The 15,832-nt window shown below is 33.2% G+C and overlaps 3 protein-coding genes across 5 annotated transcripts; 1 reads left to right on the top strand and 2 right to left on the bottom strand.

The window, feature by feature from the left end:
- The first annotated feature begins 118 nt into the window (after positions 1–118).
- LOC111622145 lies at positions 119–15,832 on the top strand. Of its 2 annotated transcripts, XR_002756201.1 has the most exons (4): positions 119–2,806; positions 3,656–5,574; positions 5,653–5,697; positions 5,798–5,837. XR_002756201.1 is itself a non-coding variant. In XM_023364479.1 (3 exons), the coding sequence occupies exons 1-3, from the start codon at positions 2,761–2,763 to the stop codon at positions 15,589–15,591; spliced, it is 1,605 nt and encodes a 534-aa protein (XP_023220247.1). In that variant the 5' UTR covers positions 119–2,760; the 3' UTR covers positions 15,592–15,832. The 2 variants fall into 2 exon arrangements, 1 of the variants encoding a protein (XP_023220247.1); XM_023364479.1 differs by lacking the exons at positions 5,653–5,697; positions 5,798–5,837 and adding an exon at positions 15,557–15,832 and having other exon boundaries at positions 3,656–5,179.
- On the bottom strand, positions 7,407–9,596 carry LOC111622144 (zinc finger BED domain-containing protein 5-like). The gene has a single exon (XM_023364478.1). It carries the CDS (start codon positions 9,549–9,551, stop codon positions 7,653–7,655), a length of 1,899 nt encoding a protein of 632 aa, XP_023220246.1. The 5' UTR covers positions 9,552–9,596; the 3' UTR covers positions 7,407–7,652.
- LOC111622142 lies at positions 10,569–14,320 on the bottom strand. Of its 2 annotated transcripts, none has more exons than XM_023364468.1 (5): positions 13,993–14,320; positions 13,063–13,136; positions 10,988–12,930; positions 10,875–10,919; positions 10,569–10,788 (listed from the first exon to the last, which is right to left on the bottom strand). In XM_023364468.1, exons 2-4 carry the CDS (start codon positions 13,106–13,108, stop codon positions 10,908–10,910), a joined length of 2,001 nt encoding a protein of 666 aa, XP_023220236.1. In that variant the 5' UTR covers positions 13,109–13,136; positions 13,993–14,320; the 3' UTR covers positions 10,569–10,788; positions 10,875–10,907. The 2 variants fall into 2 exon arrangements, with proteins under 2 accessions (XP_023220236.1, XP_023220237.1); XM_023364469.1 differs by having other exon boundaries at positions 11,000–12,930.

Here is a 15,832-nt window from a genome sequence, read left to right as displayed (position 1 = left end):
TTTGGGCAGTTTATTCTCTGTTGTATTCTCAAGTAAACAATACATACAAGTACAGTACAGTATTTTCTGAGGAAACACTCATACTTTTTTTTTTAACCTCATTCCCGATAACCCGACATTTTCACAAACTCGGCCACCCTTTGGTCCACATTAGGCCAAGTTTTCGAGACTCTACTGTACTGAAAGGACTTTGCATAGTTTTTAGACCTGCATAAACCTTTAAATCAGCATTCATCAATCAAAATTTAATGCATAAGTAATGTTTTCTGCACAGTCACATTATTATAAATGAGTGTAACTAATTTCTTGTTATAATACTTTGTTTATAATTTTGTAACCAATAAATGTTAAGTGCTTACATTCCAAAACACATTTGAAATTCTTTTAATTAGTGTGCCATTTCATATTAATAACATAAAATTAAATACCTAAGCATTAAGCCGATTAGTACTTTAAGTATTGTACTTTACTTGTGTATAACACTGTATAAATTCTTTAAAAATAATCTAATTGAATTATGTTATATAAAAATATGTAATTAAAGAATGTTTTTAATATCTTTTAACGTCACCAGTACAGAATAGCAAATACTTTCTACTTAAATATAGTTATTGTCAGTGCTTTTTTGGGGGGAAAAGAAAGGTGGTGGAACGCCATTCCATTGATTTTATGACCCAAAAAAACCGCTGATTATTGTATTTTATAAAATTTTAATAAGTATTTCATTTGCCGTTTTCGTCGTGTGGAGGATTCTAAAAATGACCCCGAACATTTCTTTATTTTTGTACTCAACGAATCTTGAAACCTCCAGAATTGCACATAAAGTCGAGAGGTTCTGTATGTACACGTGTGTATATTGGGCATACGATTTTGTTACTCAGTTTGAAGCGTAATAACTCCTGCTCCTATGGTGGAAAATTTCTGAAATTTTGCAGGAAATTTGTGTATTAGAGGCACAAATATTGGTGGTTAAAGGTCGAGGGAGTAGTGAGAAAGGGGCCGCTTTTCAAACCTCGATGGGATCCTGCCATATCAAGATTATACTGGTTACTAGCATTTGCAACATTCTTTTAAATCAAACTCATCTCTAAATTCAGCTTTTTGCCATTTTTATAATAATTAATGATATAAACGATTTTTATAAATACTTTACATTGTGGTTCGTGTTGCTTACTTTACCGTATTTGAGATTTTGTCATTACATTTGCACCTCATGGATAGAAAGAAGGCTATTTTCGTAACCTTGGAGAGTTTGGCAAGGGCAGTGAGGAAAGTGTGAGGGAACCATCACATTCAGCATTAACTACCGATGAAAATTAACTCGGTTTTTTGGGGGGTAAAACTACCGCCTCAATACCGTAAGTTGATATCGCAATACCTTGATCCCTCGGCCAGATGTTACACTTTATCTTACGTAGTTCGATAGTGGGACACGTGCCAAACTATTGTCCTGCTACTATCAAGCGGCATCAACGCCCTGGTGTTGGTTTGGCGAATTGTTGAGGATGTCTCCCGAGAGGACTTTCTATAGGAAGTTGCCACAATTTATATGTCGGAGACGAGATTAAGGCTGAAAAACTCCACAGACAGTTGGTGGACAACCAACCCCTGACCTAGTGTTTAATTGTTTTATCTATACGGCCACTGCTGTGTCTTTCATTTTTATTGCTTTTTAAACAACTTCAATACATAATTATTTTTAATTAAAATGTTCATTCATATAAAAAAAAACTATAAATATTAATATGCAAATTTACACTTCAACTGGGAACTAAGAAAGTAACTGATCCAAACACAATATAACTTCTGTTCCTATTACGACGCTTCTTCCAATGACGTAATCTCATCGTAAACTGCTAACTTCCTGTATTTCGTTACGTTTGCTAGTCAGATTATAATAAGAAACATTACTTCTATATATTATATTATTATCCAATAATTAAATGCCGCTAACGACACATTTAAACCAATAAAATTGCAAAACATATTTTCTAATTATTTTAAGATTTCGTTGATAATGGTTGCAATTCCCGAACAATTTACGTAAAGTATAAGATGTATCCGCAACACCAAAACACGATATCACGTGCTTAAATTTGTCGTTAATCCGTCCGTATAAACTTTTTCGTATCGGCTTTTCTTTACAGCTACAATTTGTCGTTACGTAAAGAACGTTGCACAACGTATCGGAAGTGACGTCACATTCCTTTTTTTAAATTGTTTATATAAGAAGAGAGAGACGTTTCGTCACGTTGCTCAACATTTTTTCTCAATACCACGACGTTTAGAATAACTTTAAAAAGATAATTTCGTGAAGGCACTCGTCTACAGATGTGATTATCTTATCTCGACGCTATTGCTACACGTTAAGACACTGGGCACATTGCCAAGTATTATAGCTTTAAATACAGTTAGATAAGTAATTAGGTATCATCGAGTGGGGGTTGTCCTGGTGAGTATACGATAAAACTCCAGTTGGGTGTGAGTAGAGCAAGTTCTTTATGATTTTCGAGCGTTGCATGATCCTAAAACTTCCTCCATTCATCCATATCTTTGGTGGCATCTTTTCCACCTGAACTGATAACACCTGTATTTTCTTCTACCTTTAACGCTTAGTGAAGGGTTTCTCACGTGGAGTTTTGTGGGTTTTCATAACCTGCCTAACACTTATATTGAAGTCAATTTTCCATTGTATGTATTTATTATATTACGGATTCTACAACGTTTTAAAGTGCGAAGATCGATTACACGGATATTAAAATGGGAGAAGAGTATCGAACTAAGACAGAAGATTCTTCCTTTAAAGGTAATTATTATTTTATTAATTACATTTTATTTAAGACATAGTTAAAATGAATGGAATTGAGATTGGAATTGGAAAATGAAGTTTGATATCCTCATATTTTATTTATTTATCAGCGAAAGAAATGTTTAAACCTCACAAAAATATGTAAGTTTTGTATGTTACGAGTATGTTCTATAGATATTGTAAGAAATATTTGAAAATTATCAAAGTATTAGCCCCTTTCCAAACCTAAAACACATGGTCCGAATGTACTAAAACTGCGTATAAGGGTACTCAGCCATTGCAAATTTGTTAACAGTATTCAAGAATTTCCTCTTTTCTATACTAATAATAATCTACAGTATAAAAACATGAAATTAGAAACGTTGTATTAGACCCATTGTATGTTCTACTAGCCCTCAATGGGCCAACCGTATTGATAGACATTGGACATGAAATATCTTAAACAATCACTCCCGTAAGATTCTTCGGGGATTTTTATCTAGTGTAAATAAACACAAAAGTCTTTGGTGTTTATATGGACAGATTCATCAGCAAGTAGCCATTAGTTTATTTTCATTGGAAGATTGCCATTTAATTAAATAATGAGGGGAGATCTACCAACGGAAGGCACTTCACGGGAGACTGTTTATTTGAATCGAGTCCTATTCATGTGTTATAAATAAAAAGAACATCTAGAAAATGCCATAAGCTTAACTTATTGTTCGGGTTCGTTCCAGCGCAAACTAGGTACTTTAGATCTGCCACTAAGGTTATACGGCTTCTTTAACTCGTGAATACAGAATTTCTATTTGTAATTTGAATACCTGCAAAAATTTTCTTTTCTAATTAAGATTTCCTTCATTTCAGAGGAATTAAAGATTATCCAAGAACAGCTAATGAATAGATACAAGACAAAGTATGCATATATGACGCATTTCCTTTCTAGTGAAGATAACTTTTCAATAGAAGAATATTTTATGGATGTAAAACTTCAGAAAATCGATATTTTACGACGCAAAACTGGAGAAACCATTCAAATTAAAGACATTTTCCCTGAAGAAACTAAAATGCATCGGATAGTTTTGATCACAGGAGATCCAGGATGTGGTAAAACCACCATTTGCAGAAAAATAGCGTACGATTGGGGAAAGAATGCAGGAAGTGATTATTTAAGACAATTCGATGTCGTAATGTTAATTGAATCACGCGAATTAGTTGAGAAGGATATGGATAATTATATACTCGATTACATTAATGAACATTTCAAGTTCAGGAATCAACTAAGAAGACCTACGTGTAATTTTCTGATCATTCTGGATGGATTTGATGAAATCCAATATAAACAATGCTTAAAAAACTTCATAACTGGTGAGCGGACCTTTATAATTTCGCATATATCATTTATTGTTACCAGTCGTCTACCTATCGCAGATGAAATTAGTATAAACTTCGACAACCAATATTGCATCGAAGGATTCTCTTTAGAACAGAAGGTAAATTACATCGACTTAATGATTAAAGAAGACAAAGATAAAAAGGATTATCTCATCAATTTCGTAAAAAACGATGCTTTCGAATTAGCACAATACCCAATGATGTTGCAAATGTTATGTTTCCTTCCTGATAGTACTGTTTACAGAGACATAAAGACAAAGACTGATTTGTTCATTTCCACTTTTCATGCTATTATAGAAAGATATAAAAGGGAGAAAGAACACAATCAAACACTGAAAAGGGGAACATTTTTTGATGGAGAAGATTTAATCCTAAAATTAGGAAACTCGTGCTATATAAAGGAATTTCAGCAACTCAATAAGGATGGTGTTTCAGGTACACAAAGATTAACAGAAGAAGATTTCCGGAAAACTTTCAGTGATGATGAATACCAATTCATCATTTGGCTGGATATATTTAAGAAAGATTCGGAGGGAAACAGTGAACAATGTATCGAATTTATTCATAAATCATTTATGGAATTTGTTGTGGCTTTTTACATTTTTCATTCCATGGACACAGTTACGATTCCATACGTACGTGGTATTTTGTTATTCATTTTTGGTTTGTTTAGAGACGATCCGTTTACAGGAAACTTCTTAAATTTTCTCAGAGGAAACTTCTTTCATCCTGTAACATGGAGGAATTTCTACAATGAGATTAGAAACGAAAACAATAGAGAAATATTCCGAAAGGAAACGAGAATTGTCTTTTATTACGATTGTTTCGACGAATTATTGAAATTAACCACTACTACTGCGCTTAATCCAATATACATTAGCATACCTGATCCTTTTGATATTTACCAATCATTTAACGTTTGTTTACTTTTATACAATGATTTTCCTAATCCTATTAATATCTACAGAAACACGAAAAAAGAATTGATGAAATTAGATAAAAATCTGCCCTGTAACCATACTAAAGTATAGGTCATAATACAAAAGACATTTTGTAAAAATCCTCCATCCGACCTTGGCGATAGATACAGAAATCTTCATAAATCCGTTCAATTTTTAAGATATTTATTCAAGGGAGAAGATTGGGAAAACTTCAGCCTTTATTTCCACGGAGTCGTTCACAGTTTTAAATCGGAATTTTCTATTATCTGCGAGGATAATGTTGAGACTTTTAGTAAAGTTGATCGAGAATCTACAGTAAAGATGAGAAGGGAACTTAATTCGGTATTCATAAGAGAAGTTATAAACAAGGAGAGTGCTTCCACCGACCCAACCGAAGAACCAATGAATTACTTGGAACCATTCACACTGATCGCTTCATCTTCAGATAAGGTTAGTTTAATCGTGCATTGAAATATTTTGGAGTTGTTTACTAATATATTGTACCTTTAACTTTTTAATATATTTCAGAATATAATATAACCCGAAATACATCTACATAGTTGAAGATCGGAGGTAAGTGAAATATCTAGTGATTAAATTACTCTATATATAGGATACGTATTTTATTTTTCGCCCCTCTTGTCAATCAGAAGGTGTTTTAATCTCATCCTAGATTTGGCCAGGACCAGAATGGAACTCGTCGTATTACCGAGGAAAAATTCTTTGATTCGCTTAATTGAATTGGATTCTGGATGCTCCATAACTTAAGGCTCACGCTTGGGATGCCTCCACCATGTGGTAGCATTGTTCTGTATTATGAGAATCGCTAGGAATTAAAGGAGAGAGAAAATGTTGATTAATACTCGGTTCTTGCATCTGTTTAATTTGTCATATGAATATATTTATACTTACAAATGTAATATAAATAAATAAAAAATACAAATAATTCGTTTGTTTGAAATGCAATCCTATTTACATCATAATAAATTCATCTGGCATTAGTAGGTGGTTTTTTAGAATTAATTAGTAATTTAATGCCAGGAAGAACTTGCATTTAGAATTACTGCATTATACATTAAATTCTATAGGATGTTTTTTTGTAATATCTCCCTAATTCGATTACTAATATATAGGAATACTAAGCAGGTAAAACAAACGTCAGAACTAAAAAGAATATTCAAGGGCTCTTAGAGCTGGGAAAGTTCCTGATTTACATATTCAAGGTTGAATCTTAGCGAGAAAGTTTACTAATAAAATTGAAGACAGTCTGCCCAATAAAGGACCACCATTTATTATTTCCCTGTTCCAGACAATACACATTTTGCTTGGATATATATATTGTGTTTTTTAAAAGGACTTTTTAAACTTCTGGCAACAAGTAGCCTAAAAGGAAAGGTCTGTTGCCAAGAATGTGTATTGTCTGGAACACGGAAATAATAAATGGTGGTCCTTTATTGGGCAGACTGTCTTCAATTTTATTAAAAAATAATCTCCATCGGACGAAAAATTTACAGAGAAAGTTTACTGTTGAATCGCGCGAGGATAATTACCTCTATTAATGTTTTCTCTGGGGATGTCCCTACGTTCTTTGTTCTTTATGTCAGTTATATTCGTTGCACAGTAATTCCTAAGTCATTGACTGTCAAAGATCATTATCGATATTAGAGGAATCTTCTACCAGATCTGTGCAGTATGTCAGAAAAAGATGCACAAAGAGCACTCGCGAGGAAGACGAGCTCGTCTCCGTGATCTTTACTCAAATATCTTTTTATTCCATTGTTGCCCACTTCATCTGAATGATCAAATTTGGATCAGGGTCTTGCCGGCAGCTGAATCACTGTCCAATCCAAGATTTTCTACTAACTTTTCTGGGTGAGTGTTCCTCAACGGATCTTTTTAAGGGAAACTGGCCCCTATTTAGGCGTTACAGACGTGGAGAAAACACGGATAACTTCACGTGATCAGCCCGACCAAACGAGGCGCGAATTCACGACCGAACACCGTGTTTAAGGTACGAAGACCGCTTGGCCACTGATGGGCCGCGAAACATGTATCAATTAATACATTAAAATATCGAGTAATTTAGTGAATAATTGTATATAATTATATTCATTTCTGCTCGATTTCATGTAGTGTATTCGACACATAAAACATTGTATGTTATATTTCAATTGCGGGTGGTAAACTTTTTATCTGTGGTCGTGCAATATTTTCTTGTTCTTCGGTCTTTTTCCTGCGAAATATTAGAACAGTGGTTCCCAACCTTTTTTCATTAGCGTACCCCGTGACATGTCATTTCTCTATATTGTACCCCTCATTTAAGAAATTTAGTGAGTAATCGTATTGTTAATTTTACATGTTGTAACTTTAAATTAAAAAAAACTAATTTATAATGTTGATAAAGAGAATATATTTACGTTCATACATGTAAAAATAAACACATTTACAATACAAATATAAAAATTACAATAAAAATAAAATTGCACAAAAAACTAACTTCAAAGTATTTAATTTCGTATGAAAGGAGTTCAGTGTGAGCCTTGTCCTTGTTTTTTCTCGCATAATTTTTTTATGTCAGGTTCGACTGATGCGAGGTACAATCTCAAATCTGGAACTGCCTTCAGCTTATTGCGATACTTATTTTTAATATACAGATAGGAAGAAAAAGCTCTTTCCACAAGCACAGTACTTGTAAATGGCAACAAAAATTGAAGTGCTTTATCAGAAAGTAGCTCAAATTCTTTGTTAATGTCTGCCCAAAAGTTAAAAAGAGATTTTGATTTAAATTGGCATTTTAAAATCGAATCGGTTGAAATTTCGATCAAATTCTCTTTTTCCTTACTTGATAATTTAGCTACCTGAAAGTATTCCTCTTCAAATGGATTTAGAATCCAATAGTTTGTGTTGTCAGGTTTTGGAAAGTATTTCTGAAAATCCGATTTTAATCCTTGTAAATGTTCAACTATTTGTTGATTTAATTCTGGAGAAAGTCGTAATTTGTTTTCAGATAAGAAACTGTGCAATGTTTCAAATACTTCAGGTTGACTATTTTTAATACATAACTTCCAAAAATCAAATTTTTTAATTATAGATTCAATTTTGTCAGACACAGTAAATATCGTTGTTTTATCTTGGAATGCCAAATTTAACTTATTTATATGCAGAAAAATATCTGATAAATATGCGAGAGCCTGAAGCCATTTATCGTCATGAAATTTGGATGAGAGCTTGAAAGGATTGCTTTCAAAAAAAACTTGTACCTCATGCCTAAGCTCGAATAGTCTGGTAAGAACTTTACCACGAGATAACCATCTCACTTCTGTATGAAGGAGCAATGTAGAATGAAGATTCATCATGTCGTCACATAGAACTTTGAAAATTCTTGCGTTTGTGGGCCTCGATTTTATAAAATTAACCACTTGGACAGCTTCATCAAGAACAAGTTTCAATTTATGAGGAAGGCTTTTAGAAGCTAAATTTTGTCTATGGATGCAGCAATGGCTCCAATTTACGTTCGGGGCTACTTTCATTACACGACTGCGAAGACCAGAGTAAATACCTGACATAGACTTGGCACCATCGGTACATAATCCACAGCAGTTAGACCAATCAATTCCCTTTTCTTTGACATAAGAATCAATAGCATTAAAAATGTCCTCACCTCTTGTGCGTTCTGACAAAGGATGACAAAGTAATAGGTTTTCTTCAATTTCGTTATCGACCAAATATCTTGCTATAACAAGCAAAATAGCAAAATTGGCGACATCTGTGCTTTCATCAACTTGAATAGCAAAAAATTTACTATTTTTAATTCGGCTTATTGTTGTCATTTCAACATCATCAGACATCTCGTGAATTCTTCGAGATATTGTATTGTTCGAAAGAGGAATGTTGTTCATTTTAGGTACTTGGTCTTCTCCGAGCATACAGCGAACAGCATCTTTTATACAGGGAAGAATCAAATTCTCAGCTATGGTATGATTTTTGCCACATTTAGCAATACGGTAACTAATACGGTAACTAGCTTCAACGGCATTTTCGAGATTTTTGTCAGATGACTGGATGTACGGCTTCAAACTCGATTTACTCATATTTTGCTCCAAGCGTTTAAAAAAATTATGTTCCTTGTTTTTATAATTGGGATGCTTCATTCGTAAATGTCGTAGGAGTAAGGAAGGTTTCATGCAGCCATTAGATAAAACATCTCCACATACTACACATTGTGGTTGAGGGCAGTTTTCATTTCCTATATAAGTAAATCCATATTTAATATATTCATTGCAGTACTTTCTGTTTTTCTCTGTTTTCGAGACTTTTCCAGTGTTTACATCCGAAATGCTGTTGTCTTGAGAGGTATTTGCCAATTGAACCCTTTCCACATTATGTGTTAGCTCTTTTTTTGTTTCTTGTTTCAACCACTTATCCATATCTAATGATAAATCAAAAATGAAATTAACGTACCTAATTTCGAAATTTCTCTCCGTTGCGTGTCGCCCTGGGTTGAACTTTTGTGGATGGCTAACGACAATTTCCCGTTTTTGAAAAAAATAATCATGGCTATCGTATCATCCGAAAATATTTTCTTATTTTGCACAAACAATATATATATATATATATATATATTAATTAATGTAAAACGAAAACAAATTATATTTTGGAAGTTAGTTTTAATATAAAATTATAACTAGCGCCATTTGCTTTGAAAAACGTTCTGATGCTGAAACGAGATATCTAGGGAAAATCTGGAGAAACTAGCTATATGTCCTTTTCCTTGCTAACAATAAAAAATATTTTTGATAAACAAAAAACATACTTTTTGGAACAACGTGGGAATATTGTTGAGAGATAATAATAATAACGGTAACCACCCCATCATCAAAAGTCCGTAACATAATCACTAATCACGTATAATGGTATCCCCACTACCATTGACCGAATGCGCAACATTTATTGATCTGTTGCATTGTACAATCGGCAGAATAATTTTTTTTCTATTTTTGCATTTCGAAATATATAATAAAGTTGTGATTGTTGCAAGGAACATTTTTTACCTAATAATTTTTTAATACTATTAATTTGGGATACATAATATATTATTTTTTCCGCCATAATAACTAACTTTTTTCTGTACCCCTAAAGAACCTATCGTGTACCCCCAGGGGTACGCGTACCACAGGTGGGGAATCGCTGTATTAGAAGATAATGTATACTTGTGAACCAAGAGAATAATTAAATCTCTATAATTTAATTCTCGCTTTAAATCGGTATGAAACTTTTTAATTCTCTCCAAGAAAGCACCTACTAATGCCAGATGAATTCATCACGGTCTAAATAGGAATGCGTTTCAAAAATATGCAAATTAGTTTTATTTTTATAAATATTACATTTTGTAAGTATAAATATATTCATATGATAAATCGAATTGATACAAGAATGGAGTCTGAATCAACATTTTCTCTCTCCTTTAATTCCTAGCGATTGTCATAATACAGAATAATGTTGCCACGTGGCGGAGGAATCTAAAGTGTAAGCCTTCAGTTATGGAGCATCCAGGATCCAATCCAAGTAAGCGACTCTAAGAATTTTTCGGAAGATATTTCGTCCGGAATACGTCGGGTTCCATTCTGGTCCTGGCCAAATTTAGGATGGGATATAAGATGCCTCCTAATTGACAAGAGGAGCGAAAAATAAAATATGTTTCCTGTATATAATTTAATAAATTATAATGTATATAATTTAATTTCACTTACCTCCGACCTTCAACTATAGGGATGTATTTCGGGTTATATTATATTCTGTAAAATATTAGATGTAAAAATACTGCATATTGTATTAGTAAACAACACAAAAGATTTTAATGTACAATTAAATTAACCCTGTCTGAAGATAAATCGATCAATCTGAATGGTTCCAAGCAATCCATTGGTTCTTCGGTTGGGTCACTGGAAGCACTCTCCTTGTTTATAACCTCTCTTATAAATACCGAATTAAGTTCCTTTCTCATCTCTTCTGCAGAATCTCGATCAATTTTACTAAAAGTCTCAACATTTTCCTCGCAGATAATAGAAAATTCCGAATTAAAACTGTGAACGACTCCATGGAAATAAAGGCTGAAGTTTTTCCAATCGTCTCCCTTGAATAAATATCTTAAAAATTGAACGGATTTATGAAGATTTCTGTATCTATCGCCAAGGTCGGATGGAGGATTTTTACAAAATGTCTTTTGTATTATGACGTATACTTTAGGATGGTAACTACAGCGCAGATTTTTGTCTAATTTAACCAACTCTTTTTTCGTGTTTCTGTAGATTTTAATAGGATTATGAAAATCTGGGTATAAGTGTAAATAGATATTAAATGACTCGTAAATATCAAAAGGATCAGGTATGCAAATGTATATTGGATTGAGCTCAGAAGTAGTTGAGAATTTCAATAATTCGTCGAAACAATCGTAATAAAAGACAATTCTCGTTTCCTCTTGAAATATTTCTCTATTGTTTTCGTTTCTAATCTCATTGTAGAAATTCCTCCATGTTACGGGATGAAAGAAGTTTTTTCTGAGAAAATTTAAGAAGTTTCTTGTAAACGGATCGTCTCTAAACAAACCCAAAATGAATAACAAAACACCACGTACGTATGGAATCGTAACTGTGTCCATGGAATGAAAAATGTAAAAAGCCACGACAAATTCCATAAACGATTTATGAATAAATTCAATATATTGTTCACTGTTTTTACCCGAACCTTTCTTAAATATATCCAGACCAACGATGAATTGGTATTCATCATCATCACTGAACTTTTTCCGAAAATCTTCTTCTGTTAATCTCTGTGTACCTGAAACACCGTCCTTATTGAATTGCTGAAATTCCTTTATATAGCACAAGTTTCCTAATTTTAGGATTAAATCTTCTCCATCAAAAAATGTTCCCCTTTTCAGTGTTTGATTGTGTTCTTTCTCTCTTTTATATCTTTGTATAATAACATGAAAAATGGAAATGAACAAATCAGTCGTTGTCTTTATGTCTCTGTAAACAGTACTGTCAGGAAGGAAACATAACATTTGCAACATCAGTGGGCATTGTGCTAATTCGAAAGCATCGTTTTTTACGAAATTGGTGAGATAATCCTTTTTATCTTTGTCTTCTTTAATCATTAAGTCGATGTAATTTACTTTCTGTTCTAAACAGAATCCTTCGATGCAATATTGGTTGTCGAAGTGTATACTAATTTCATCTGCGATAGGTAGACGAGTCGTAACAACAACTGTCATTTTTGGAGAAATGAAGAACAAATCGACTGATATGAAATCTTTTAATGATTCTTTATAGATAATTTCCTCAAATCCGTCTAAAATGATCAGAAAGTTCCACGTAGTTTCTCTTAACGTATTCGTGAAGTGGAAGTCTTTATTCATGTATTCGAATACAGCATTATACACATCTCTTTTTCCTAATTCATGTGATTCAATTAACACTACAACATCAAATTCTCTTAAATAATCATCACTTTTTCTGTTCTTTCCCCAATCGTATGCGATTTTTCTGCAAATGGTCGTTTTACCACATCCTGGATCTCCTGTGATCAAAACTGTCCGATGCATTTTAGTTTCTTTAGGAAAAATGTTTTTTATTTGAATAATTTCTCCAGTTTTGCGTCGTAAAATATCGGTGTTTTGAAGCTTCACATCCACAAAACTTTCTTCTATTGGAAAGTTGTTATCTTCACTACAAAGGAAATGTGTCATATATGCATAATTGGTCTTGTATCTATTCATTAGATGTTCTTGAATGATCTTTAATTCCTCTGAAATGAAGAAAATCTTAAATTAGAGAAGAAAATATGGTTATATCAAAGTGCACTTCTAATTACAATTTCAATCTTATTCGTTTCAATTATGTTTTAAATATAATATGTAATTAGTAAACAGATAATTACCTTGAAAGGAAGAATCGTCAGTCGTAGTTCGATACTCTTCTCCCATTTTTATATCCGTGCAATCGATCTTCGCACTTTAAAACGTTGGAGAATTCATAATCTAATAAATTTCTTCATATTTTATGTTAACGTATTTTAGAAATTAAAAGAATAATAATAATAGTAATAAAGGGAAGGGCTGATGTCTAATGAACTTTCCATTGGAAATTGACTCCAATATAAGTGTTTGGTTAGGTTAAGAAAACACAGTACACTCCACGTGACAAGCTCTTCACTATGCGTTAACCTAGGGGTGGCCAACAGTTTTTGCCCCCGGGGCGGATTGAAAAGAAAACTTTCTCCACTGGCCGAACCAGAGGCTGCCCTAGGAAGATTTTGAGGTGGTACTAGATTTCATTGCGGTGTCACCCCGTAAAGACTGAATTGTAGATAGAGATTACAGCTACATTCTTCACATCATCATGCTTTACAACACTACTCTGTACTTACGAGATTTTTAATGGAAGGTTAACTCTAAACTCTTCAGTACCTAGTGTATTCTCTTCTTCCCGCAATAATCGTTAAATATTTGACGTACTCTAATTTTAATATGTATTTATAAAATCAATGTTTGTATCTTTTTATATAAAGTTTTATAACATTAAAATCGGTTAAATTATAATATACAATTATAACTTCAAATGTCGATCGAAAATCATCAGGTTAAAATTTTCATACTATTACGCGTGCTACTAATTCAACGAAAAAGTTGCTTAAGCTTATCGAATTTAAAGAGTGAGGAAAATACAGGTGTATTAATACAGGTAGAAAAGAAGACGCCACGAAAGCTATAGATGAATGGAGGAAGTTTTAGGATCATGCAACGCTCGAAAATCATAAAGAACTTACTCTACTCACACCCAACTGGAGTTCGTTTATCCGTATACTCACCAGGACAATCCCCACTCGATGATACCTAACACACAAACACGACACCGGGTTACTTATCTAACTGTATTTAATGCTGTAATACTTGGCAATGTGCCCAGTGTCGTAACGTGTAGCAATAGCGTCGAGATAACCTAAGCACATCTGTAGACGAGTGCCTTCACGAAATTCTTTTCTTAATGTTATTCTAAACGTCGTGGTATTGAGAAAAAATGTTGACCAACGTGACGAAACGTCTCTCTCTTCTTATATAAAGTTTTTAATACAGGAAGCTTGAGGTTTACGACGGGATTACGTCACTGGAAGAAGCGTCGTAATTGGAACAGAAGTTATAATGTATTTGGATCAGTTACGTTCTTAGTTCCCAGTTGAAGTGTAAATTTGCATATTAATATTTATAGTTTTCTTTAATATAAATGAACATTTTAATTAAAAATAATTATGTATCGTAGTTGTTTAAAAAGCAATAAAAATGAAAGACACAGCAGTGGCCGTATAGATAAAACAATTAAACATTAGGTCAGGGGTTGGTTGTCTACCAACTGTCTGTGGACTTTTTCAGCCTTAATCTCGTCTCCGACATATAAATTGTGGCAAATTCCTATAGAAAGTCCTCCCGGAGACATCCTCAACAATTCGCCAAAGCAACACCAGGGCGTTGATGTCGCTTGATAGTAGCCGGACAATAGATGCTTTACATATTTTTTCCTTACTGAATTAACATTAATTTAAGTATTTTTATGTGGATATTGGCTATTCCCTACTAATGACGTTAAAACTGACGCAAAAGGTCTAAGATGTCTCACGTGGATACTTTCGTCACTGTCGACGTAACAGATAGCTAGCTATCTGTGGAGATCTCTTGCTTTAGTGTTACCCTGATTTATTCATTATCATTATTTATAAATGGTAATCGATATTACATATTTCTCCAAAATTATCAAAATGTAAATCATTGCTTTCGTCATAATTTCGATTAAAGTTTTGTTTCCCATTATTTACTTGCCTGTCCGGATGACGTAATTAATACTTTACAGAATAGCATACACAAAATCTACCTAGCAATCTTATAATAATGTCGTTTTTAATTAAGGAACAATGATAGAAACTAAGTACGAACTCAACAGGCGTAACAGTTTCGCATGTTTAATGGGCGAACAAAGAATAACTGTGTCTTCTGTAGTTGTTATATAACACTGATAACATTTCTGTTGTTACTAAGGGGTCGATAACCTCTCCAAACGGTCTTCTTACTGCACCATGTAAGAATGTCGGAGTTGTTTGCCAGCATGAAACTGTATTACTATTATTTTTCACCTTATACTTACAAGGGAGAGATTTGTATGACGTAGCTGGGTTAATTTTAATCATTCTGTACTTCATTTCTTACTCTCTATTTGTCTAATAAGTGAATTTTTCCGGGATGTTATTCAGTGATAAATCGGGTACCGTAACTATTTAGTAACAAACACTAGAAAACCATTCGTAAAACAATTGAAAACGTGCCGATACCCTTTACACAAGTATATGTTTTAACAAATGTGATGANAAGAATTGATGAAATTAGATAAAAATCTGCCCTGTAACCATACTAAAGTATAGGTCATAATACAAAAGACATTTTGTAAAAATCCTCCATCCGACCTTGGCGATAGATACAGAAATCTTCATAAATCCGTTCAATTTTTAAGATATTTATTCAAGGGAGAAGATTGGGAAAACTTCAGCCTTTATTTCCACGGAGTCGTTCACAGTTTTAAATCGGAATTTTCTATTATCTGCGAGGATAATGTTGAGACTTTTAGTAAAGTTGATCGAGAATCTACAGTAAAGATGAGAAGGG

The sequence above is a fragment of the Centruroides sculpturatus genome, unplaced genomic scaffold (genome assembly GCF_000671375.1).
Source record: "Centruroides sculpturatus isolate CEXI.00-Female unplaced genomic scaffold, Cexi_2.0 scaffold140, whole genome shotgun sequence".
Classification (NCBI taxonomy): Eukaryota; Metazoa; Arthropoda; class Arachnida; order Scorpiones; family Buthidae; genus Centruroides; species Centruroides sculpturatus.
This window is presented reverse-complemented; position numbering and strand designations above follow the sequence as displayed.

What these genes read in the sequence shown, in the direction of transcription:
- LOC111622145 (XM_023364479.1), top strand. Translation starts at nt 2,761, where the DNA reads ATGGGAGAAGAGTATCGAACTAAGACAGAAGATTCTTCCTTTAAAG. An exon ending in AGAAGATTCTTCCTTTAAAG is followed by an intron (nt 2,807 to 3,655) that starts GTAATTATTATT and finishes CCTTCATTTCAG; the next exon opens with AGGAATTAAAGATTATCCAA. An exon ending in AAAAGAATTGATGAAATTAG is followed by an intron (nt 5,180 to 15,556) that starts ATAAAAATCTGC and finishes TGATGAAATTAG; the next exon opens with ATAAAAATCTGCCCTGTAAC.
- LOC111622144 (XM_023364478.1), bottom strand. Translation starts at nt 9,551, where the DNA reads ATGGATAAGTGGTTGAAACAAGAAACAAAAAAAGAGCTAACACATAAT.
- LOC111622142 (XM_023364468.1), bottom strand. Translation starts at nt 13,108, where the DNA reads ATGGGAGAAGAGTATCGAACTACGACTGACGATTCTTCCTTTCAAG. An exon ending in TGACGATTCTTCCTTTCAAG is followed by an intron (nt 12,931 to 13,062) that starts GTAATTATCTGT and finishes TCTTCATTTCAG; the next exon opens with AGGAATTAAAGATCATTCAA.